The sequence below is a fragment of the Sprattus sprattus genome (genome assembly GCF_963457725.1).
Source record: "Sprattus sprattus genome assembly, chromosome: 12".
NCBI classification, from domain to species: Eukaryota; Metazoa; Chordata; class Actinopteri; order Clupeiformes; family Clupeidae; genus Sprattus; species Sprattus sprattus.
The window spans coordinates 31,382,971-31,410,628 of record NC_137910.1 but is presented as its reverse complement, the minus strand read 5'-3'; the positions used below and the strand labels follow the sequence as shown (position 1 = coordinate 31,410,628).

At 41.0% G+C, this 27,658-nt stretch overlaps 1 protein-coding gene across 1 annotated transcript in view; it reads right to left on the bottom strand.

The window, feature by feature from the left end:
• The window catches only part of tspan14 (tetraspanin 14), a 59,882-nt gene extending 36,856 nt beyond the window's left edge, over window positions 1–23,026 (bottom strand). Inside the window, exons 1-2 of the mRNA XM_080849509.1 lie at window positions 22,883–23,026; window positions 4,635–4,729 (exon numbers count right to left, since the gene is read on the bottom strand). Coding sequence (XP_080705635.1) covers window positions 4,635–4,715 — 81 coding nt within the window. The 5' untranslated portion in view covers window positions 4,716–4,729; window positions 22,883–23,026. The remainder of the gene's footprint in view (window positions 1–4,634; window positions 4,730–22,882) is intronic.
• Window positions 23,027–27,658: the final 4,632 nt, after the last annotated feature.

The window sequence follows — 27,658 nt, the reverse complement described above, 5'->3', positions numbered from 1 at the left end:
CTATGTCAGTGTTTAGGAGGAAGATGATGTATGCCTTCCTCACGGCCCTTTTGGGGTGTTGAGTGTGAGGTTGAAATGCTGTCTACAAGGTACCCGTTACTGAAGCACTACAAGCACGTCCATTTTGGCCACACACCCATTTCCATATACACAATAGGGGTGGGGGAAAAAAATCGATTAATTGATTTTTCTCGATTCTATCTAAAACGATTCTGTGTCGATTCAGAGAAGTTTATAATCGATTTTGTACACATCCATTTTATGTTGAAATGCAAGCTGCATTGATTATTGCATTGAAAAAAAAACAAAAACGTTTTTTTTAAATTACAAAATCGATTTAAAATTGATAATCGATTTAGAATCGAATCGTTGACCTCTGAATCAGAATCGAATCGTGAGGTGCCACAAGATTCCCACCCCTATAGGTTACTACTACCAGGTGTTCATATTTGAAAGCACATTTCGAAATGCAGCACTGTCGGATCCCTGACACTCACGATGCATATACAGTGCCACTTGAAAGTATGCCACTTGAGCACTTAAGAGTCACTGCACGAAAAGCAAGATTATCGGGCCCGTATACGCTGTGATACAGCCGCGAATGATCACCATTCCTGGCTGATCGCGGACATTCCCCCGAAATATCCGTCTGCCGCATACGAACGGAATTTCCCGGAAAGGAACCTGCGAGGGGAGGGGGGCCGATGTGTTTAGCATTCTCACCTCCCGCTGACAGAGGTGCGAAATGCTCTTATTAGCATATTGACTGTCAGCAGTCTAGCCACACACACCCTGCTGAAGCCATTGGTTGAAAACGACAAGGAATTGAATTAAAACGTCTTGTGATGAGACGGAATGAGATTCTGTATAGGTCAGCTTTCAACTGACAAAACGTATCCCCTCCCATTTACAGCTATTGCCCCATAAAAAACGAAATTAAAATGTACACGATGATAATTTAATTAATATTCTGTCATTAGGGTTTTGCTCCGGGGTTATCACATTTCTTGATTCGCCTTCCGTTTTCAGAGTTCTGTCTTCACAGGGTTTTGATTTCGGGGATATCAAGATTCTTGCTTTGCCTTTCAGTTTCAGACTTCGAGGCTTCCAATGTACTTTCGAGGCTGTTCCACTCATATTCCGGAGCTTCCTCTCTGTAATGTTCTTGAGATTCACTTTTGGCATGTAATTATACAGAGTCGGGCTAACTCTGATATTGAGATGGTCATTTCGCAACTTGGGACTTGTTTGCCACTCGTAAATATCTAACCTGTGTCTTTTCAGGTAGATTTTACGCGAGCTTCGCGAGATTTGAACCTGCGCTCTTCAGGTTAGTGGTACTGTGTACCTAATGGTGCTATCTGCTTAGCCACCTTTGCTGGTGAGAACCTAGCTCGTCGGTGCAACCAAGTACTTGGTTTATCATTCCTCCCTCCTCTGGGGTATTTCTGTTCTGATACTGGAGCGTGCGAATTGGGAATTGTTTAGTGGATTTATGTGACGTTTTAATTATGTTCACGTAAAGGCGCCCGAGGCAACATTAGAAACTTTAGACTCGAATAATAAACGTTCAATTTCTAGTCTTTTTTACACGTAGTAAGTTTCAATAACACCATACCATTACATCGACATTCACAGTGGTGGAGTGGTCCCTGGAGAAGTGGGCATACTCTTTATTTATTCATACAGCACAGGATAAACACCCTGTTTTGAGAAGTGGGTATACCCAATGCTGACTGAAAAATAAGTGGGTATAATCCGTATACCTGCGTATTCACTGGACTACACCACTGGACATTCAAGGAGCAAAGATGAGACGTCGTTGTGTGGTGAGAACTGATAAAAAAAATCGCCTGCCTTCTGTTTTCCACGGTAGATCGCATGTTATGCTAGAAATGGCTTAGCATGGGTGGGATGGGGAAAGATAACACCTTACCATCCAGACGCAAATTTAGCTAATCGGAATCTGTAAGTGGTTCCAGATATATATAGTTGATCTCTCTTATTTGACGAAGCAGTGAGTTAGCTGTCTTTCAATGTCTCTTGTCGAATTATCTCACATGTTTATGGTGGTATGTGTTTAAAAGTTTTAACTTAGGCTATGTGTAATTTTCCTAACTTATATATTATTATTTCACCTTAATGTTCTTGAGATTCGTTTCTGGCGTGTAATTATACAGGCTTACTCTTATAACAGTCATTAAGAGTCGTTAACAGTCGTTAAGCAACTTGGGCCATGGTTGCCACTAGTGGGGATCGAACCGGTGACTTTCAGGTTTTTTAAATCAGTGAAGCAGTGACGGGGTGCCTCCCCTGGCGGGGGCGGGGGAGTTGTTTTCAATCCAGGTCAATTTAATTAACATAACAAAACCTAGCCTGGCCACGGGGAAGGGGTGGGGGGGCTTTCACACCAATGTGGGCTTCTACGGCAATACACAGGGTCACACACACACACACTCACACACACACAGCAATACACAGGGTCACACACACACACACTCACACACACACAGCAATACACAGGGTCACTCACACACACACTCACACACACACAGCAATACACAGGGTCACACACACACACACTCACACACACACAGCAATACACAGGGTCACACACACACACACTCACACACACACAGCAATACACAGGGTCACACACACACACACTCACACACACACAGCAATACACAGGGTCACACACACACACACTCACACACACACAGCAATACACAGGGTCGAAGACTGTCGTAAATCCCACATTTCATGCAGTGAGTGTTCTGTTGTTTTACCATGATTAATCATTTTTTTATCACCAATATTCCATAGATGAAATGTCAGGTTTATGGTTATATCATTTGCATGTACTTGTTTAGAGGGAATTGTTTGAGTAGCCAAAAAACTACATGAAACATGGAATTAGTGTATTTTCAAAAGTAAGTGAACCCCCAGCTGCATTGGTAAAGTCAAACAGGTAACAGATTCGGTGAAACCTATTTGGGTGATTAAGATTAGTCAAAGTGTTACAGTATAACAAGACACTACTGTACAACTAGGAGGACAAAACCTATACAAATAGTACTAATTTTCAGATGTTCTGTTATGACCTGCAACTGAGAAGCTAAGCTTGTACACAATAGTGAGCTACCTGCATCAACTTTCACAGCCTGCCATAACATTAACAAGCGTTAACAGAGTTAACAAGCTATCCATGGATTGCTCCAACAGATCAGAGGTTAGATTAGCTAGCTAATATGACTAAACAGTGTGATTTTCTTTCTTTTTGGATTAATTTCTTCAGATGCATTTTACTGTCCATTTAGTAGACGTCACACCCTTTCCCCCCCAAGCCATCTCTCCTGTGTTGCACAAGACCTGGGGTTCTTAGACCAAAGCCAAACTTAATATTTAGTAATAGGAATATTTAAAAAGGACTACTTTCCAGACATATTTTGCTACATATATTTAATATGAACAGACGTTGCATTGAACACAAGCCTGCAACACTCAGATGAAAATGTGCTTCACAAATGAACACATAGGTGACCTACACTACATGGACGACAGTATTTGGCCACGCCTGTTAATTATTGAATTCAGGTGTGTTTCAATCAGACCCGTCGCCACAGGTGAACAAAATCAAGCACCTAGCCTTGCAGTCTCCAATTGCAAGCATTTGTGATACAAAATGGGTCGACATTATGCCAACTGTGAGGTTTGGTGGAGGAGGGATAATGGTATAGGGCTGTTTTTCAGGGTTTGGGCTAGGCCCCTTATCTCCAGTGAATGGCAATCTTAATGCTTCAGCATACCAAGATGTTTTGGACAATGCTATGCTTCCAACTTTGTGGCAACAGTTGAAGGCCCTTCTCTATTCCAACATGAATGTGGCCCAGTGCACAAGGCAAGGACTATAAAGACATAGTTTGATGGATTTGGTGTGGAAGAACGTGACTGCCGAGAGCCCTGAGCTAGAACAGAGATTGCGAGCCAGGCCTTCTCTTCCAACATCAGCAGTGCCTGACCTCATAAATGCTCTCCAGAATGAATGGCCACCCATTCCTACAGAAACACTCCAAAATCTTGTGGAAGGTCTTCCAAGGAGAGAGGAAGCTGTTATAGCTTCAAAAAGGGGGACCACCTCTATATTAAATAATTGAATACAATGTCATTACAGTCCCTGTTGGTGAAATGGCCGGGCGTCTGAATACTTGTGAAATATGCATAAAGAAGAGGAGTTTGCGTGTATTTTAGAACTGAGGGTGGGTTGTTGAACAGAAACAGTAACCATTTTTGACTGCCTGTAATTTGTGTCTCCAATTTGGCAAGAACAATAACAAAAGGTTATGTCTATTGCTGTCAAAATAAATATAGTTGAAAGCCAAGGAAAGAGACCGTGTTCAGAATGCGTACTAAATCACAAAAACTAAGCCTAATGGTTCTATTTTCCTCATCGCTGTGTTCTGCATGCGACTACTCTTCCCTTAGGGATTGTTGAAGGATGCACACTTTAAAGTTTTCTTAAATGATTGAAACATGTAAGAAGAGAGGTGTCTGCTTTCCCAACGCTTAATCAGTATGGCAAGTAGTTTGTCTACAGTGAGTATAATTAGTCAGTCATTGGTCAATATACTTACCCAAAATACGATATTATAGCTGAACATGAGGTATTTGTAACAGCAGCTGACTTCGGCACTCTCATATCGATAGTAATGCATTTTCCAGTCTTGTCCTGTAAAACAAAACCAAAAATATGCCTACTATATGCTGACCAAACAAAACCAAGGCTGTTCACAACTACTGGGCTGAAATTGCCATACATGTATTGGCTACTATATCTTGGTTCATCTTCATTGACCCGAATTAAAACTGCACAAAACTTGAGTGTTAATTAGTTTGGTGATTCATGTCCAACTTAATTTCTCTTGCAGCCTTGCTCTCAATGTCTTGGTTGTTTACACTATAATATTTGAAGATGAGACCCTCTAGTGTTATTAGCCCGCCACTTAAAGACGGGAGAATGGGCCTGTGTGTTCCTGCCAAAATGGATGATAAGTTAGAATTAGAATAAGAATTTAAATTTGAACTTTTGGTTCACGAGGTTACAACAAACATTATAAAGAAATGCAGTGCCTTAGGAGAAAAATGCTATCTGGCAGACTATAACAAATAAAATCAATGCGCAGTCATCTATGCAATGGAGGTGGAGGAAATGAAATAAGGATATAAGAGAAGGACAAATGAAAAAGTGGCATTCAACCGAGCTCAGACCAGAATGACCGGCTCAGGCCCCCCACAATCTGAACCATTAACCATCTTAGAAGATGTCGTCCAACAAAAAACGGTTTCTGAACAGGTGGAGGGTATGGAGGGGGTTATCGATACCGCAGAACCCTCTGATCGAGGTATGTATGGTAGTACCCTGTTGTGAATGGACAAATTACAGCATTATTATATGCCTATATTAACTAATATATCAAATAAACTCCTCAAAAAAGTTCGGAAACGTTATTTCGGTCGATTATTTTAATAATCTTAATTTATCTTAATTTATTTATTTTATTTTAATAATCTCCCTTTAATATTACCAATTGCAGGGCTTGACACTGCGATTTGATTTGAAATCACGGTCGCACGCGTGCGCCTATAGAAATAAGCAAAAGTGTAAGGCTTGCGCCTAGATAATGGGCTGCAGAACCAAGTCATAGGCTGGCATGAGCGCTAAAAATAAACAAGATCCACGCCATGAAATAAGGGTTTTCATGAAGTTGCTACTGTGATAGATCTTATTAAATACCAAATTTTGGGCTACATGCGAGTGCTATTAGTAGTGATTAGCATGCTAACGGAGATTTAGCTTTGTTCTGTTTTTATGTTGATACGCTGTTATAAAGATGGGTTCATCCTTTTAAGATTTCGACTGTGTTATGGAATGATCACATAAATGTCATGAATAAGAATATGTTGATACGTCATCACGTGATACTTGCGTGACGTGCATGGTTGTTGTACGAGCTAGGAGATGAGTAAAGACACGTTAAAGATAGCGCTCAGTGTGGACATTCATAATAACATTAATACGAGTTATTAGCACTCATTATATGGTGTCAGACGTGACTTCGAACCGACGATGCCGAAGTTTAATCCACCGGAAAGTTTCTGCTTCGAAAGACCTGCTGAATGGAATGATTGGAAGAAATGTTTCATGCGCTACCGAACGGCTACCAAACTAGACCGGGAGGATGGAGAGGTACAGATTAGCACTCTCATATAGGAGCTAGGCGGGGAAGCAGAGAACATTTTTGGGTCTTTTACTTTCTTTGACGAAGACGAGGAGAATGACTTTGATGGTGTAATGGACAAGTTCGATGCTTACTTCATACCGAAACGGAATGTCATACACGAGAGAGCCTGCTTTTATCTACGTGTGCAGGGGAAAAGGTGGAGACTTTTATTCGCGCTCTTTATGAACTCTCTGAGCCCAGCGAGTTCGGCATATCTCGCGACGAACACATTAGAGACCGAATCGTGGTGGGCATCAGGGGCAAATAGTTATCCCGGAAATAACAGATGCTACCGAATCTCACGATGGAGATGACCGTACAAGAGGTTCGTCAGAATGAGGAGGTGAAAGCCCAAGTTAGCCTGCAAGGTGAATCTGCATTCGCTGTAGAGGAGGTCACGCGGGGCTACAGGCAATACAAAATGGACGACAGAAAACAACGTCATGAAACGGAGCAGCAACACAGACACAACGAACACGGTGAGACATGCAATCGATGTGGGAAAAGATCGCACAAAAAACAAGAATACTGTCCAGCAATTAAGTCCATGTGCAACAGATGCAAGAGGGTAGGGCACTGGGAAAGGATGTGCAAAAGTAAAGTTGTAAATGAAGTAACTGAACAGGTAGAAAATACAGCTTACTTTTTAGGCTCAGTAAAAAGCACCCCTTTGAGCAATGGCGAACAATGGACAGTTAAACTGAACATCTGCCACACACCAGTTACTTTTAAGATAGATACTGGGGCAGACGTGATCATTATGAGTGAGGAGACTTTTAAAACTCTCAAGCAAGTGACTGACCTACACCCTTCCAATGCCATGCTGTGCAGTCCAGGTGGACAGCTGAACTGTGTGGGCCAATTCAGAGCAAGTACATGGCACAAAGACAAAAAGCATTTACTTAACGTCTACGTAGTTAGAGGAAAGAGGGTGAGCAATCTACTAAGCAGGGCAGCAGCACAGGCTATGGGGCTCGTGAAGAGAGTGTACGAGGTCAGTGGGGCTGGAGAATTTGGCCTGCTCAACACACAGCCAGTGAAAATAGTGCTCCATGACGATGCCCAGCCCTATGCCGTCCACACTACGCGCAGAGTTCCCATCCCCCTAATGAAACCTGTTAAGCTGGAGCTGGACAGGATGGAGGCAAGAGGCGTCATTGAAAAGGTGACGGAGCCCACAGAGTGGTGTGCTCCCATGGTGCCTGCACCTAAGAAATCAGGCCAGGTGCGTATTTGCGTTGACCTGAGGAAGCTTAACAAGACCATCAAGAGGGAGAGGTTTCTTCTGCCAACGGCGGAGGAAATCACAGCTGAGCTGAGCGGATCCACTGTGTTCTCCTCCTTGGACGCAGCATCAGGGTTCTGGTAAATACCGCAAGACAAGGACTGCCAGAGGTTGACAACCTTCATCACGCCATTCGCCAGGTATTGCTTCAAACGCCTTCCGTTTGGGATATCTAGTGTGCCCGAGCTTCCAAAGGAAGATGATTGAAACACTGGAAGGCCTACAGGGTACAGCTGTTTACATGAATGACATCATTGTTCACGGAAAAGATGTCAGCCAACATGATGAGTGTCTTCAGAAAGTTATGGAACGTCTGGAGAGTGCTGGGCTGCAGCTAAATCAAGAAAAGTGTGCTCTGTGGCAGAAAAGACTCCACTTCCTGGGTCACGAGATTGACGCAGACGACACACGGCCAGACCTAGCTAAGGTGTCAACAATAGACAAGCTGATGGCACCTAAGAACGTGCAGGAGCTAAAGAGAGTCCTCGGGATGGTTAACTATTTAGGGAAATACATCCCGAACTTAGCTGAAGTCGGACAGCCCATGTCTGAGCTGCTGAAGTCCAAATCTGCATGGACGTGGGGCCCACCACAGCAGTCAGCGTTCAAGTGCATCAAAGAGCTCCTCACAACACCACCCACTCTGGCGTTCTACGACGTCAACAAAGCCACAGCTGTCTCTGCAGATGCCAGCAGTTATGGCATCGGGGCCTTGCTGATGCAGCAACACAGTGAGGGCTGGAAGCCTGTCGCTTACTGTTCCCGGCACCTGAATGAGGCAGAGACCAGGTACGCCCAGATTGAAAAAAAGTGTCTGGCAAGTGTCTGGTCGTGTGAAAGGTTTGAGAAATACTTACACGGCCTAGAGGGGTTTCGGCTGATTACAGATCACAAGCCGTTAGTCCCCCTGATGAACTCCAAAGATCTCGATATTGTTCCCATTTGCTGCCAGAGACTACTGATGCGACTCATGAGGTTCAACCCTACGGCTGAGTACGCACCAGGAGAAACCCTCGTGACAGCGGCCACACTTTCCAGGAGTCCAGTGGGAGAGCCACAGGAGAGGGACTACACGCACACAGATGTGGAATGCTACGTGGCATCCATCGTCGACAACAAGCCAGCTACAGAGCGGAAGATGGACAGCATCAGAGCTGCCACCGCTGCTGATGACACACTGCAAGCCGTGAGCAGATACATCCAGTCTGGATGGCCTGATCACGTAAGTAAGGCACACCCCACCGTTAGGGAGTTCTTCCCCATGAGAAGCGAGTTGTCGACCCACCAGGTAGGGCCAATAGTTTTCCGCGAAAACGGAAAACAGACGGAATACGCGGAATGGACCATCTGAAACGGAATGGACCATTGAAAACGGAATTGCAACTTTTCAAACGAAAACATAATTTTGTGCATCAAAATCGCCCAAAACACCCTGTAGTTTACCCTGTAAGACTGAATTTCTTTCAAATAAACACAACAACGATCGCAACAATGAACAAACATTAAGTAAAGAACAAAAGCAGTCAGAAAATGTCACGTCTGAGCTGAACTCTGCTCCGGCCACGCCCCCCTTTTCAACGGTAGTCACGTTCATTTGCTCATCTTCCCAATTGACCCTTCCGCAAACTCCGCCCCCCTTAGCAACGTTTGGTATATCAGTCAAGCATTCACGTTTCCCAGGTTCTCAGCATTGGTATGAATGGGGTGGCAACATGTTTTCAACCGTGTCAATTTCAGCTCTACCCAAAGAAATCATAAGCATTTTTTGGAAAAACAGCAAGATCTCAGATCGAAGCAGGCAAAAGGGTCTGCAATATGCTTATATAGGCTACAACCACGACATTACATGCCGTGTTTGTAGACAGACAAATGCTAAGGCTAACAGGTTCATTCCAGCTATGTTTATTTGTTCTATTATCTACACAGTCGCCGCTACGCAAACATGTAAGGTGGTAAAACTGAATCGTATTTTAAGCAAGGGTTTTCTCACGTTTTCGATGCAGTGGGCAGATTTTAGCGACATAGCTTCTTGGAACAAAGTAGGTGCTTCTGTTTACGTTGCTGTCATTCAGCTGATGGGGGGGGTCGTCTACATTGTTTGATCCACAGCAGGCATTTCTCTCTCTGGGTCTTGGGTTTCGGGAAGGGATAAAATGTTACCCCTCCCTCCAGCCTTTTTGGATATCGACTGTTAGAATTACACACTCCATAAGCACAACGTTTCATTTTCTCTTCTCGAGCAGACGTCTCTCTCATTGACTTCCATTCATCAAAATGGCTCGCTTGACTGAGGTCCCGAGCTTAGTCACCGTTGCTATGCTATAATTGATCAGTTACCGTTTTGGGGAGTGGTCGCGGAAGGGTCAATTGCATTAAAAACAAAAAATGTTAAGTCTTCTGTTCTGTTGATGGCTGGCAAACAACAATCTTAAGAAGGGCACCTATTATTCACTGAGTTACCAAAGCAGTCTTCTTTATGGGGACTAATTAGCACTGCACTGAATTACATTAACATGAGTTATTGCTACACAATAACAATTACACAACTAATATTACTAGATACATATAATAGTGGACATTACACTAGGCAACATAGATCTCATTCATATCTCATCCAGTCTAAATCTTAACAGGAACCCATCTTTATTACAGTGTATCAACATAAGAACAGAACATAGCTAAATCTCCGCTTAGCATGCATGCTAACACTAGCAGGTAGTCCAAAATTTGGTATTTAAAACACGATCTATCACATTAGCAACTTCATGAAAACCCTAACTTTCATTAGGTATGCACATAATGCCCACATACAGGTCAAACAATGATGATTTAAGCATTGGAAATGTATAAGGCACAGTACGGTCAACTACTTGGCGACAAACTGAACTCTCACTAGTTTGTGACTGAGGGAGCTGCAGGCACGCACACAGCGTTGCTAGGCAACATCACTATCAACAGAGTTTTTCATACAGTTAACGTGCAGAAAGGCATTTTACGGCTGTTTTTTTTTTTTTTGACGCGGAAACACGGAATTACCCAAAACGTGACACGGAATTTGCTTTTTTTTGACGCGGAAAACTATTGGCCCTAACCAGGGCCTGGTGATTAGGGGCAATAGGATAGTAATCCCAGGGAAATTAAGAACGGATGTGCTAGAGCGTATCCATATTGGCCATCAGGGACTGACTGTATGTACTGATTGGTCCTGCAAACAGGTTATAATATACAGAAGACAAGATATTTTGTTAAAGCCCCATTATGCAACAATTATACTTCAGGATTAGGGTTAGGATAAGCAGTTTAACCTTAAAATAACAGCGTAAAAAAAATTGGGGCGCTACAATGACTTTTAATATGGAGAATCGCCTCCATGCCATTACCATACCAGGGTCCATACGCATATAACTGCGTTCTGTAGTTTTGCCTGCCGCAGCCCGCCACCCTGACTTGTTTACTTTCTGCTGATCTAGTAAGTAGCTTATTTGCCGTCTTGCTTGGTCTTGTGTTGCACTTACTTGATGTTTGACTGTGTAAGGACAGTCGTTGAGTAACTAGTTTGTCATAATGTCAAAGTCAGCACATTTCAAGAGATTTCGTTAGTTTTAGCTGCTAGCATACCTTTAGCGAATAGCTATTGATCCGTTGTGCTGCTTTAACAAAAGTTGAAAATGGTTTTAATGAGGCTCAAGGAAATAATCACCTTGGTTTGCATTTCAGGAATAATCTTGTCTGTTGGTTTTCATGATTAGATAGTGAGACATTTACAAGTGCTTTAAAAGGGGGAGATGTAATGGAATATGTCATTTGAGATGTGAAGCAGGATGTTAATTTAAAAGAGGGAGATGTTATGGAATGATCACATTAAGAATATGTTGATACGTCATCACGTGATAATTGCGTGACGTGCGTGGTTGTTGTACAAGCTAGGAGTTGAGTAAAGACACGCTAAAGATAGCGCTCGATGTGGACATTCATAATGAGTTATTAGCACTCATTACAGACTGGATGAGATTTGAATGAGATCCATGTTGCCTAGTGTAATGTCCACTATTATATGTATCTAGTAATATTACTTGTGTAATTGTTATTGTGTAGTAATAACTCATGTTAATGTAATTCAGTGCAGTGCTAATTAGTCCCCATTCTTGATGAATGCACATTAAAGGGAGATAAAGCATACTGCTTTGGTAATCGTGGGTGTTTTAACAGACTTGAACCAGCAAATACATTAACAGGTCACCATGCTGAGCCTGTACAATGTAACGTAAAAGTTACGCTAGCGAATATGATTGCTAACTAATATGAACACCAGCGCTAGTTAGAACGTACATTATTTTTGATTATTTTTAACCTATGTTAAGAGTTGATAGTGATGACTAGGCATGATGTTAAGTAGCAAGTGAGCAAAAAATGCACCAAGATCTCATGTCATGCACTCCTCATTTCTCCCTCTCGAACGTGTGGTCAATACCAGGGTTTTTCCTGCATAGAGAAAATGTGGGCGCGCGCCTAAGCCGTTTTCCCGAACGCCTATGAAAAATCCCTCTGCGATAGTCATCCAATTCAGCTTAATGGTGTTTTGAGCGCTCACGTTGAATTCAAGCAGCAGCAGCAGATCCCGCCTCCTACAACCCCCTCAGCCAATCATTGAACAGAGGCTTCTCCAAGTTTGCCAGACGTTAGACACTTTAATTTGATTTTTTTTGTATAAAGCAGAGCGAGCAGTTGCCTACATTATCCTAAAAAAACAATACTTTGATAGTAGGCTTTAAGTTTTATTAAAGCAGTGTGTGCGTGAACGTATATATCCTATGTGTGATGGTAAGAATAATATTAATGCCATATATACAATAACTGATTTATGAGAGCTATCCAAAGACTGGTGGCTGCCGATTTAGCATTCAACCTACCTTACTCTGTACGTTTAGATGCTTTACAGGTAGCTTTAAGCCATTAGATGCCTGAGAAATATTTAGTATCTATAAATAACAGCTCACCTTTATCTTTTTAACCAGATTTGTAAACAGGTCGCGATCAACAGGCTCAATAGGTACCTTGGTTAAAAATTGAATTACGGTAGAGTCATGCTAGCATTGCGCTAAATAATTAGGCAGCTAACATTTAATAAGTGGTGTTTACATAAAGTCACTTATTGTATATGGCATAAATATTATTCTAAAACACCTTCACTAGTTGTTTTAAGCAGATTTGTGAGCAATTCATCACGTATGCGATGCACGTCAGCGAATATGTTCTGAATAGTATGTTTCAAGTAGGCTACAGCCGAACTCTTGTTCTGTTTTGATCAATAGTAATCCAGTTGCTAAGTCTGTGAGGTGCGCGAATGGACAGAGCCAATCACTGCCAATCACTTAATTACTCAACCTGCGGATGCATCCTGACTTCATCAGTCGGCGGTTTCAATATTCATGGCTTTCAATTTATTAAAATATCTGCCATGTTGTGAACTTACACAGGTGTAGGCTTTTACTTGATTTGTCTACGCGTTTGAACGAGTACCAGTAGAACGCGGGGCCTCGGGAAGACAGACAACAGCATTGGTTTATCAATGAAAGCTCAACTCGTTTGTGTTGCATCTCGAATATAATAATATTAATATTATTATTGATAAACCGGTGCGGTTGAAAACTCTCGTTCCACTGCGAGGGCCAGCCCAACGTGCACGAGTACACATGTACAAATGCACATTAAATTTCCACTCAAAATACTGTCAAAAGTTTGATTATTGATTTCCAACGCAGCCTCCATTGGTGAAAATAATGGTATGTAGGTTTGTATAATAAACATGAATAGTAATAATAGATAAACTTGACTTTCATAATTCGTGTGTTCCATTTCTGACCACTGGTTAGTTCTAGATTCTATTGATATAGATTTCAGTAGTTTGCATATATACGAGGTAAACCTTGATAATCTTTGAACCATACATGATAGCACCATGGGGCTTGGACTATTGTCAATATATTAGCCTATCTATTTTAATTTAAAGTGGAAGCAAAATGATAACCTCAAGCATAGCCTCCATTATTTATGAAATGTAAAAAAAAAAAAAAAACATTGATTTCTGCTGATAGGTAACACAGACTGTGCGCGCATAGCGCGCAATTTTTTTTATTGGGAGGACCGAAGAGCCATTTTGACCCAGGAAAAACCCTGAATACCAATTGATATTATTATAGGGGAGGAATATTCAACCAAAAAAATGTTTCCGAACTTTTTTTGAGGAGTTTCTAAACATTTAAACAAATGAAACGTCTGTTATATTTTAACCTGTATCCAGGATTTATCCTGCATAGTGCCTAAGCCGTTTTCCCGAGCGCCCATGAAAAATCCCGAGCGCCTAAGGCAAAAAAAAAAGATTCTGCGATAAAAAAAATCCTCAATCGTCATCCAATTCAGCATAATGGTGCTTTGAGCACTCACGTTGAATTCAAGACAGCAGCAGCAGATCCCACCTCCCACCCCCTCAGCCAATCATTGAACAGAGGCTTCTCCAAGCTTGCCAGTTTAGAGAAGACGCTAGTTTTACTTTTTTTATAAACCAGCTAGCGAGCAGTTGCATACATACATTATCTAGCTAGCTAGCAGTTGCCTACATTATCTTAAAAAAACAATACTTGATAGTAGGCTTAGAGTTTTATTTAAGCAGTGTGTGTGTGAACCTATATATCCTATGTGTGATGGTAAGAATAATATTAATGCTATACAATAACTGACTTATGAGAGCTATCCAAAGACTGGTGGCTGCCGATTTAGCAGTCAACCTACCTTACTCTGTACGTTTAGATGCTATAGAGGTAGCTGTAAGCCATTAGATGCCTGGGAAATATTTATTATCTATAAATAACAGCTCACCTTTATCTTTTTAACAAGATTTGTAAACAGGTCGCGATCAACAGGCTCAATAGGTTAAAAAAAAAATCTAATTACGGTAGTCATGCTAGCATTGCGCTAAGTAATAAGACAGCTATCAATAACATTAATACGTGGTGTTTACATAAAGTCACTTATTGTACAATGCCTGACAAAAGTCATGTCACTTATCCAAGTTGTAGGAACAACAGGTAATAACTTGACTTGTAGTTGATCAATTGGAATCAGAAATGGCTCATATGAAAGGCAAAGGCCTGTAGATTATGCTTATTATACCAACATAAAGTTGTGTATCATTAATTGAGTTTTATCATGTAATAAGGACAGACAGGTCAGATTGGGTTTGGACAAAAGTCTTGTCGCATACACAAAAATATTTTTTTTAATTTTGAATTTTACTTTGATAACACAAGAATGCTACAATAGCATCAGAGCATAAAGTCATGGTGCCCTGGGGGAAAAAAACAATATCATATATGACTCAGATGAGCTTGGAGGACTGCATCCATACTGCATCCACTTTGATGTGGAGGCCGAAATATGAGAAGAAGCGCCATCCTGCTGAAGAATTTGCCGTCTCCTGTGGTTTGGAATGTAATCGCCATCAAGAATCCCTTGATATTTCAGGCTGCTGATGTTGCCATCCTCTCTGCAGATCTTTTGCACACCCCCATACAAACCATGATTTTTCCTCCACCAAACTTGACTGTTTTCTGGGTGAATCTTGGGACCATGCGGGTTCCAACAGGTCTTCTGCAGTATTCGTAGCGATCGTAATGCAGTTTAATTGATGATTCATCAGAAAACAAAAATCAACCTTCTGACACTTTTCCACTGTCTATCGTTTTGGCAAAAAAATGGTTTGGGGTTACAACCAGTATGGGTGTGCAGAGTGGATGGCAACATCAACAGCCTGAACTATCAAGAGATTATTGCTGCCTATTACATCCCAAACCACAAGAGAATGTAAATTCTTCAGCAGGATGATGCTCCTTCTCATACTTCAGCCTCCACATCAAAGTTCCTGAAACCAAAGAAAGTCAAGGTGCTCCGGGATTGGCCAGCCCATCACCAGACAAGAACATCATTGAGCATGTCTGAAGTAGGATGAAGGAGGAGGCTTGGAAGATGAAACCAGTCCTGCAAGACTGCTTTCTTTGCCATTCCATACTTCATCAATTAGTTATTTGAGTAATTGCCGAGACATATGGATGCAGTCCTCCAAGCTCATGGGAGTCATACACAAAAGTATTTGTTTTTTCCAAGGCACCATGACTTTATGCTCTGATGTTATTGTAGCATTTTTGTGTTATCAAAGTAAAATTAAAAAAATATTTTTGTGTATACGATACTTTTGTCCAAACCCAATCTGACCTGTCTGTCCTTATTACATGATAAAACTCAATAATGATACACAACTTTATGTTGGTATAATAAGCATAATCGAAAGGCCTTCGCCTTTCATAGAAGCCATTTCTGATTCCAATTGATCAACTACAAGTCAAGTTATCATCTGTTGTGCCTACAACTTGGATAGGTGACAAGACTTTTGTCAGGCACTGTATATGGCATAAATATTATTCTAAAACACCACTAGTTGTTTTAAGCAGATTTGTAAGCAATTAATCACGTATGCAATGCACGTCAGCGAATATGTTCTGAATAGTATGTTTCAAGTAGGCTACAGCCGAGCCCTCATTCTGTTTTGATCAATAGTAATCGAGTTGATAAGTCTGATCTATACATAACTGTGAGGTGCGCGAATGGACAGAGCGGCCAGCTGCCAATCACTTAATTACTCAACCTGCGTATGCATCCTGACTTCATCAGTTGGCGGTTTCAATATTCATGGCTTCAATTTATTAAAATATCTGCTATTGAGAACTTACAGAGGTGTAGGCTATTACTTGATTTGTCTACCCCTTTTAACGAGTACCAGTAGAAGCGGGGCCTCGGTAAGGCAGACAACAGCATTGGTTTATCAATGAAAGCTCAGAATATAATAATATTAATATTATTATTGATAAACCGGTGCGGTTATAAACTGTCGTTCCACTGCGATGGCCAGCCCGATGTGCACGAATACACCTGTACAAATGCACATTAAATTTCCACTCAAAATGCTGTCAAAAATTTGATTATCGATTTCCAAAGCAGCCTCCATTGGTGAAAATAATGATATGTAGGTTTGTACAGTATAATAAACATGAATAGTAATAATAGATAAACTTGACTTTCATAATTCGTGTGTTCCATTTCTGACCACTGGTTAGTTCTAGATTCTATTGATATAGATTGCAGTAGTTTGCATATATATGAGGTAAACCTTGATAATCTTTGAACCATACATGATAGCACTGTCAAGCTTAAAAGGCACCGGGTGCCTAAAAGAGCCCGGGTGATGTAATGTTGACTTTCGAACGACTCTTGAGTGACAGTTGCTATACCAACGCCAATACGTCACCCGGGCACTTTTTGGATTCGACTGCCTGGCGCTGAATTAAATTCCTCATAACTCGATTTACTTCAGAGCATCTCGCATTGTACTTCGCTACCTGAGACCAGCTTGCTTGTATTTGACCTGCAATAAACCAACCAAAACAACCATGTGCTTGATGTTTGACTTTGGTAGGAAAGTTGTTGATTCGCTAGTTTATTATAGTATCAAAGTAAGCTCATTTCATCAGCTAGCTTGTGCTAGTGCTACGAGCTATCTAGTTAGCTTTAAGCTATTCATCTGTTGTTGTGCTTAAATTAAGAAAGTCCTTAATGTGTTGTGATTTTAAGACAAATCTGACGGCACCCACAATTACATTTGAACAAAACAGGGCATTGTTTGCACAACATTTTACTAAAGAACAACAGGGGATTGCTAGCTTTGACATGCTAGCGGACATTGCTCACTTACAGAATACCAGCAGGCAGGTGTAGCTAAAACTTTTTAGTCGCTTAATAGTTGTGCCTAAACGGACACTATGTACCCCGACACTTTTTGGCTTTCAGTCAGAGAGTCTCAAGAGTTGTTTGAAAGCCATCAGCTACGTTTTAGTCGCTTAATATTGTCGCACAAAAGGAGGAATTGCTATTAGCAATATTGATGCTAGCGGCGAAACCTGTTGATGTGTGCTTACTTACAAAAGACCGGCAGCCAATATTAAGCGGCTAAAAAGTACCTAATGGCTTTCAAACAACTCTTGAGACTCTCTGACTGATAGCTAAAAAGTGTCCAGGTGCGTAGTGTCCGTTTAGGCACAATATTAAGCGACTAAAAAGTAGCTGATGGCTTTCGAACGACTTGAGACTGATAGCTAAAAAGTGGCCGGGCTACGTGGTGACTGGGTTACGTAATGCTAACGTTGGCATAGTAACTGTCACTCAAGAGACGTTCGAAAGTCAACATTACGTCACCCGGGCTCTTTTAGGCACCCGGTGCCTTTTAAGCTTGACAGCTTGGGGGGGAGCACCGAAGAGCCATTTTGACCCAGGAAAAACCCTGGTATCCGCACCCAAAACCCTAATGTTGGTATTTTTTTTTTTTTAAATGAATTGCGTCAAATTTCTTAGCAGCTAATAGGTCATTCTAAAACACTTCTTGTCTCGTTAAAAATGGAACCGACCTGGTTTAGAACTGCTTTTATGAGGCGGAGAATTCTCACACAAATTACAGACGCAAATAAGCAAATTAAAAAATGATAGGAAATTGACAAATACTGTAATACCGTGGTTCACATGTATGTTTTGAACCGTGGGGGGCGTACTTAATGGTTTGACAATATGCCATGTACTGTTGCATCCCTATTCCCCAGTAACTAGGACCACATCCCAGCCATAGGCTGAACATAAAAGGTCTTCGTATTTACAACCAGCAATTCCAAATAAAGTCAGTTGGTGCCAATAAATACGGTTCTATCATATGTAACATAACAAACTCTCCATTGTGAATTGATTTTGACCAAATTGCTAAATCTTAACATTTGTTACGAACCCCTGCGCCCCTGCAGACATTGCAGTGGCCGTGTGTGGCTTGCAGGCAACAGTGGGGATGACTAGCGTCATGATGGACTAATTATCTACACCTGGGGAGGTGTGGAGTATAAAACGGACCATTGGACACCTGTCTCTCTCTCTCTCGAGCTGACTATGTCAGAATACAGACGTAACCCCTAGACACGTCGCCATGGAGTTATAATTTGTATGGACTAAATAAATAAGCGTACTTTTGTAGAAAACCGTTGTTGTCTGCCTCCATACGTTATTGCTTCGGTCATGAGCCGGCCGAAGCGTAACAATTGGGGGCTCGTCCGGGATTGTAGTAGAGTTTGGAGTGCAGATAGTAATCGTGGGTGAGTGAACTAACTGTGTGTCGCTGCGTGAAAGGAGCAAAAACTCCTGTAGTTAGAGTTCTCCAGCTGTGTCGGGTGCGACGCTTCCTACGGAGAGCTATTTGTTATTTTCATTTGTTTTTTTCAGCGGTAATCCCGGGTGGGGGTACGCTTCGGGGTTTGTAGGTTGACTGTGTCAATGGTCTGCCGAGAACCCACGAGTTCAGCGTTTAAAGTTCGCCTCGAGCCTGGTAATCCGTGGAAGACTAGCTAGGTTAGTTAGTTTAATTAAACTGTAAGGAGGGGAGTAGCTCAATACCCAAAACAAAGGGTTCGTTTACTAGTGACACACAGTGGGGCTTAACTCACCAGGTTTGTTGTGTTTTTTAGTTCACTGTTGAGAGAGCATTTATTTTTGAATGAATTTGACAGAGTACTGTTGTGCTTGGTGCACGTAATACCGAGGCTTGTGAGTGAAGCTCGATACGCATCCAGTAGCGGTTATTGGTGTGCTTGGTGCACTTACGTATGCAGGCTTTTGAGTGAAGCAATTTATCCAATAGCGGTGTGAGACATTGTGATAAGCCATTTTTGCTTAATTAGATTGTGGCAAGCCTTGGGAAACCGAGATTACCTAGAGCTTTTAGTTACGGCTTGGTTGTAGTCTTTTGGAGTTGGAGTGATTTTCAACTTTTCTGTCTAATTTGTGTTGTAGGCCAGTGAGTCTGACAACAGTAAGGTGTAAACTGTGGTTTGCATCTTTGTGTAATTGGTGCTAAGGCTCCAGTGTTATTTAATATGGAAACATTTGAATTTGAGTTGGCAGCTAAATGCACTCAGCCCATTGACCCCTCATTTGACATCACCAAACATGTCAGAATGGTACCACCCTTCTCAGAGCGGGAAGTGGATCGCTACTTTCCCTATTTTGAGAGTGGCTACCACTCTGAAGTGGCCTAAAGAGACCTGGACACTTCTTTTACAGAGTGTTTTAGTGGGTAAGGCTCGGGATGCTTACGTTTTGTTGCCACTTGAGCAATCTATGTCTTACGACATTGTGAAGAGGGAAATACTTTGCAGGTATGAGTTGGTGCCTGAAGCGTATCGTCAGCGGTTTCGTTATTGTAAGAAGAGTGATTGGCACACTTATGTGGAGTTTGCACATGAGCAGAGGGTTACAACCCTGTCTGAGGCATCTGTATTGGCAGATGAGTTTGTGCTGACCCACCGAGTCATGCAGGAAAATAGATTTGATTGTGATCAGGGTAACTATAGACCTCCGGTCAAGGGCAGGTTGAGGCCTAGAGTGACTGGGCCTAACCTGGTGTCTAAACCTAGGCTATATAGGAATTCACCTGACGTAAAGATTGAGAGAGTCTGTTTTTACTGCAGGAAGTCAGGGCACAAAATCTCTGAGTGCCATGCACTTAAGAGAAAGAAGCTTAAGACTGTGGGGTTGGATAAAGCCAAAAAGGTAAAACTCCAAGTTGACCGCCGTGAAATCAGCTTACAGGCAAGGGACAAAACCAGTCCTGATCAGAAAATGCAGATGGGGGCTCGACAAACCGAAGTGGCTCAGCTGGAAGAGGCTCTGTCTCTTCAGAAGCGGGCTACTGCCTTGGAAGCAGGACTGATGGGGAAGGACGCCATGCTGCAGAAGCAAGCAGCAGAATACTCTTCACTACAGGCTGAGCTTCAACAGCATCAAGACTATGCGTCAAAACCTCAGGGAGAATGCTCAGGTTTAAAGCGGGACCTTGGAGGAAAAGGGGCCACGCTCAGAACCATGACTCAGGAGTGCCAAAGCCAAACAGAGAAGCTGCATAAAAGGAATAAGTTGGTGGTTTCTCTTAACAATCAGTTGGACACTGTTAGTGAAAGAAATGTAAAGCTAGTGTCTGATAATATCAGGGTTAGGCTACCTCTTATGGGGGGAGGTGTTACGACCCCCTGCGCCCCTGCAGACATTGCAGTGGCCGTGCGTGGCCTGCAGGCAACAGTGGGGATGACTAGCGTCATGATGGACTAATTATCTACACCTGGGGAGGTGTGGAGTGTAAAACGGACCATTGGACACCTGTCTGTGTGTCTCTCTCTCTCTCTCTCTCTCTCTCTCTCTCTCTCTCTCTCTCTCTCTCTCTCTCTCTCTCTCTCTCAAGCTGACTATGTCAGAATACAGACGTAACCCCTAGACACGTCGCCATGGAGTTATAATTTGTATGGACTTAATAAATAAGCGTACTTTTGTAGAAAACCGTTGTTGTCTGCCTCCAAACGTTATTGCTTCGGTCATGAGCCGGCCGAAGCGTAACACATTGCTACATGATGTTGCGATCACCTTATTTCTAAAGAGAAAGTCATATGGTAATGAGGAACGTGAAAAATATTTGTATCAATTTCTCAGACTCCCCAATTCACCAGATTAATCACACACAGCTCAATTCCATCACATTCATAGGATTATATTACATAGTCAAATGACAGTAAGAACGACACATCAGAACAACATGCATAACAAAACAGTCAACAAGATGACAGAATGAATTTTACAGTCAGCAGACAGTGGACCTCGGCTATTACGGTCATCATAGGTAATAAAAAAAAACTAAAGTTATGCGTGTTTGTGATGTGTAACCTTTGTCCTAGTGTAACCTTACATTATTTACAACTAGCAATTAAATACACAGACATAGCTCGACCACAAAGGTAATTTGGTTGATATGAATCTATGGTTAACTGACAGCATTAACCTCATACAACATTGAAACAGGCATCCTCTCTGGTGTACAGGTCCTGTTCAATGACTAACTAATAGAATTGTCATTTCAGCATGTGTTCCACAATCATTATAGTGGTGATCAAACCATCTCTCAAAAAACCTAACCTTGATCCTGATAATCTGGCTAACTATAGGTCCATACCTAACCTCCCTTTCTTGTCAAAAAATACTTGAAAAAAGTTTAGCTAAGCGACCTACTTCCTTTCTACATATAAACAATATATCAATAACGTTGTAGATCTGATAAAGGAATAGGAGTGTGTCTTTTCCTGGCATTATCTTGACTGTGGTGAAGCATGTGAGTTCTGCTACAGGATTAGGTTGACAGATGACAGTCCCTCCAGGTTGCTGTACCACAGGTTGTCCCCACCTCATTATCAGAAGTTGAAAGAGAAGCTCTGGGCAGAAATGTGCTTTTCTCCACTATGGGTGATAATGTTTGATGTCTGACTATTACAACGTTGCAATGATAAGTATAACTCAACTTTCTCATCTTCTTTAGGATGACATGAATAAACCCAGCTTCCTCATAACACAGTAACATTCATGAGGATGATGCTCTTATAATGATTATATCCATTATGTTTAGTATGTGCATTGTAATGGGTTTTGTACGGCAAGTACAAAAGTACGCCAATCATTTGTTTTTAAATATTGCGTTGGCAGCGTCTGCCAGTAATACTTATCATCCATGTTAATGTGTTTAACGGCTGACCGAGTCAACAACATTTATGCGGGTAAAGCGGGACATTCATGGAGCAGATCAGGGCAGAACTTCACGCCCACCTGAGATTTATACTACGAGACACAGCTTGGCTTCAAAACAGGTCGCAGGATTATTATACATTAATGTTTTGGGCAGTAGCCTACGTTTCGTATTGTGGTCCATAGGGGATATTGACACGGATATGGATTTACCGTTAACTATTCGTTTTTTTCCGGGCGATTCTACAATATTTCGTCACACTTCACAGACACACAGGTTTGTTTAAATAACGAATCTGTGAACGACAACATCTGGCCCTCAAGGAATACCACAGTGGATTACGCATGCAAATCTCACCAGACAACATGGCCACCAGTTTGTCTTGAGTGCTGTTGACTATTGTTAAAAACTAAGCGGGCTCACCTTACAGCCTAGTTATAGTCTTTGTAATAGTAAAAATAACTAACACAAGCCACGTTAGACTAGTTCACGTTACTAAACGACTTGGTTAATTACGGTTGGCGGGCTTTAGTTGGCTGATAATGTTAGTTTGTCCTGAACAGAATAACCTTATTTGAAGTGTTGCGCTTTCATGAACATAGTTAAAGAACTTACTTGCAAATGCACAGAAGAATAGTCGATCTGGTGAACAGGGAGGAGCGATAACTTAGCGTATAGAGTTACCCAACACAATTAGCCTTTGGTCAAAGAAAAGATAATGGCATTTGTCTCCATGACAGGCGAATTTACTAAAACAGCTCTTGCGTGTAGCCAGCAAAATATTTAGCATGGGCGGAGCAAAACACCTAGATATATGACGATCCACTTCCAGGAAATGCAGCGTTCCGTGAGTTGTGCCTGTGCCTATAGTTGCATAGACATCATATAGGTAGACGCCGCCTCCACTGCTTCAGTCCGTTGCCTCGGCGAAACGCGTCGCCGCCATATTGTTACAGGAGCTCTCTGAAGCCAGAGGTCTGTCAGACGTGTCAAACAAGCGCAAGTTGCCAGGAGCTGCGGTTTATCTGGATAAAAATCACGATAACCTTTTACATTTCGCAACCAATTTCATGGAGTATTCAAGGGTTTATGCTCTACGTGAAATGTGTGAAAAAGATTTGCCTCTACGTTACTTTGAATCTCGCTAGTTAAATCGCCAGTCATACATGTGCATGGGTCTATGATAAACTCTCACTTTTCTTGCACAGCCCGTGCACTTTGAAACTACTGAGAAGATTTATAAACTATCGAAATAGTGCTTCTTTAGTTACTACGTATTGACCATCATTAAGAGAAAGAGCATACATCAAATAGTGAGAAACTGGCAGTCAGTGTGTTTTTCATAGTTTAATAGTTCCTTTTCAAGTATGTGCATTAAGAAACCTTGAACAGTGCAATTGGCAATACACATTTATTTCACAAATCAACATTACAAAAAAAAGCTATATATTTCTATAGCAGTAAAAATATAAATCTCAATAGTTGAACGGTAATATAAATAACATAGCATAATACAATATAATATAATGACTCAGTATAATGTGCAATGGAATAACATATATATGATATATATAATATGTGAAACAATATAATATAATATAAAATATTTTAAGTATAGGTATATATTCATATTATATAGGCTAATATATACAGTGGTGGCCAAAATTATTAGAACACCTGACAGATCTGAGAATAATTAGCTTTTTTTTGCCTCCAAAACATGATTTAATTTCATAATGTTCATGAAACATGCAGATGGCTGTTCTGAGCACAAAAAAATATCAGATGAAGTCAGTCCTACTGTTTTTAACCACTTTTAACTTTAATAAGTGGTACGTCCACCTTTTGCAGCAATTACAGCAGCACATCTCTCTGGCATAGAGTCAATATATTTCTTGACAACTTCAACACAAATGTTATCCCATGCCTTCTGCAACTCAAGCCAAAGGCTTTCCTTGGAATTTACAATAGATCTGTCGAGTTTATTTTCCAACTTGCCCCGAATTTGCTTGATTGGTTTGAAGTCCGGACTTTGATAGGGCCGGTCCATCATTATCAATGTTCCAGCAGATTCCTTGTCGCCAGTAGATCCGGCAATAGTTAAAATAATGTTTAGGGTCATTGTCCTCTTGGAAAATAAATCCAGGCTCAATAAGATGTCTCCAAGAAGGAACTCCGTGCCTCACCAGAATGTTGTGGTATACTTTTGTATCCATGATGCCATCAATTTAGCCAAAGTCACCTGTTCCTGAGGCTTAAATTGCACCCCACACTATAATACTACCCCCTCCTTGTTTAACTGTTGGCAAGAGACACTAATTTTTATATCTCTCCCCCTCACTTCGTGGAACATACACGCTTTGCTTGTTGCCAAACTATTAAAACCTGGACTCATCAGTACACAACACTTTCTTCTTTGTCCATTTCTTGTGTTCTTTTGCAAATTTCAGGCGTTACACTCAATTGTTCTCTTTCAGTAATGTTTCTTTGCTGCTATTCTGCCAAAAAGTCCTTCTTCTCCCAGTTTCCGAAGGACAGTTCTTGAAGACACTGTTGCACCATTAGTCATTGTGATGTTAATCTCGTCACACAGTTCTTGTAAAGTCTTTTTTCGGTCCTGAAGACTGAGAATTTTGAGATGCTTCACTTGTGTGTCTGAGAGTTTCTTTTTGAAACCTCTCCCCTTTCGGTTCTGGTGCCATGGTGGTCTAAAGTGTACTTTACAGTGCTTGGACTGCATCTCAAGTCCTTGGCTATGCGGCAGTAACTCCAGCCAGCATAAAAAAAAGCCTTTATTCGAACCCGTTGCTCATTTGTTAGCTCCTTCTTCACCTTAGCCATGTTCAAAGAGCATCATGTGCTTCAAGACTGCTTCTAGAGGCTTTGGATCTATACCATTTGGTGGTGTGGCCTCAGTGACAAAACCCTGATGTTACCAATCACTTAATGAGCAGGATAGGCCTTGTACATTCAAAAAAATCGCCGAGCTGTGTCCTAAGACTCTTGCATCACCATCCATTTAACCACAATAACACCTGACAATGATTACACAAGTAATTTGGCTTCTTCTGTGCAGGAACATGATTGTGTGAAATTGACAGTGAAATAGGCCTAGCTTGTTTTTGCACGGAAAATGACCTAAATCTCATTATGATGGCTCTATTCTATGGTTTATAGAGCATAATGATGACTTTTTAGATATTTCATTAGTTTTTAGGGTATTTTAATGGCCAATTCAACAAAAACAACTGAAAACTCTTAAATATGTCTAGTGTTCTAATAATTTTGGCCACCACTGTATATATATATATATATATATATATATATATATATATATATATATATATATATATTTGTACATTTGTACAATTTGACATAATATACAATGCTCATAACATTTTCACATCTATGCAGTGCAATTGACACAATATATAATTTCACACAATATATGATATAATATAATAATTGAATCTAGGCTAGAACCCTTTAAAAAGTATTGTCTTGCTGAGCTTTTTTCGACTGTTGCCAGTCTGTCTCAGTTTTACTTCCCACTGTCTCCTCAACTGCTTCTCTTTGGGAAACCTTAAAATTGCAAGAAAGGTTAGCTAGCCAGTCAGTCAGATTCATAATACAGATGTATCTTTAAAAAAAAAAAAAAACATTTAAATAGAAATAACGTTTAAAACATCAATTAACGAAATAACTCCTGTAACAAGATGGCGCCGACGATTTATGCCGTCCAAGGCCGAAAGGGGGGGGTCTACCTATATGATGTCTATGTATAGTTGTTGTTGTTGTCGGGAAAGGCGACACGATGACCAGAGAAAGGGGGATGAAACCGGAAGTGGGTGATTTACTCCGTTTGATTGGCTAATACCAGGACCTTTACTTTGTCGTTGAGAACTTGTGTTGATCGCCTGCCCTAAACGATCGTTTTATTTATTTATTTATTATTTTTGTGAAGTTATACGGCTCAATACCCAACTGACTTGTTGACCGAACTTTTACGAAGTCATAAACCTAAACACACAAGTTACTTGTTAACCGAACTATACGAAGCTATATGACCAAAATACTCAGCTAGCGTGCTAATCAAACGTTTACACCGTGTCAAATAAGCTATTAATAGTTACAAGGTAGCGTAACACCTCCTCATATGCATCATGTTATTGAAATGAGTTCACGAAAATGAAAAATTTTGTTTTTTTTAACAAGCAGACCACTGCAGCATGTTGACGTTTCTTTATTTCAGAAATTATTGCAAAGAATAGCACTATTCCTCACAATTTTTGTTCATCTTGGTTGTTTACATCGTAACATTGGTTTACAATCTGGCTGTCCACTTCCCAGCAGCAGCTTGTCAGAGATCGAAATTATTATCAAACAGTTTTCAATTGATGTCTTTGAAACAAATCTAATCTTGCCATAATCTTTCTGAAATTGAAGTTATGTACTGACATCTGACAACTAAAACATAACAGCCATCAGTAGATATATCAATAAATACGTTTCACATTGATTGACAGGTTGCTTGCTTGCTTTTTAAGGGGGAAATTGAGAGAACCACAATGCCCCAGATATAACAAGCAATGTTCATATAGCACAGTAGCTGATGCCATATATTATGCACAATTGAACTAAAATTCAATAGACATAATTGCAGAACTATGCAAAATGTACAGGATTTATATTTTATTTCAATGTAAGACATTTAGTGTAGGTGATTGAAGCAAGATAGATGCCAGTCTTCAGGTGGAGGGTCTTGTATGCTGTGGTCAGTCAAAATTAACTGAGTCTTGATGTGTTTAATTCTGGAGACCTGTGGAGATATACAAGACAAACTGCAAAGCATAAACTTGTTTTTAAAAACCTACTAACCAACACTACTCAAAGCAAGACCTGTTTAGTTGAAAGCTCACTCACCACGTCAAGGTACAGGTTATGGGTGGGGTGTTAGAGAGACAGGACAAGACGGGAGACACGGTTAATGAAAATAAAAAGCATCCTTACATACGTACCTATATTGTGACAAATACGTATATATGTCACAAAGACATGTGACAAAGACATACAAACTTCACAGGGACATACATAGAACATGATATACATACTATATCTAAACAGTAAACCTGCAACTAGCCCCAGGTGCGCGCAGACAGATTGCACGCACACTCTGGAACTCTAAAGGACTTCCTACAAGCGCAACGCACGCACTGCTCGCTGACCACACCTGTAAGATAACAAAAATAGTAATCGATGTTTTTGGGGAAAATTAGGTAATTGGTAAGGTAACTGTAAGCTTATTTACAGTAATTTACGCGAGCTAATTGACCTAGCTAGCTAGCAAATTAATTACTTGTGTGTCGGTGTAATTGCTAGCGGTAAATAAAC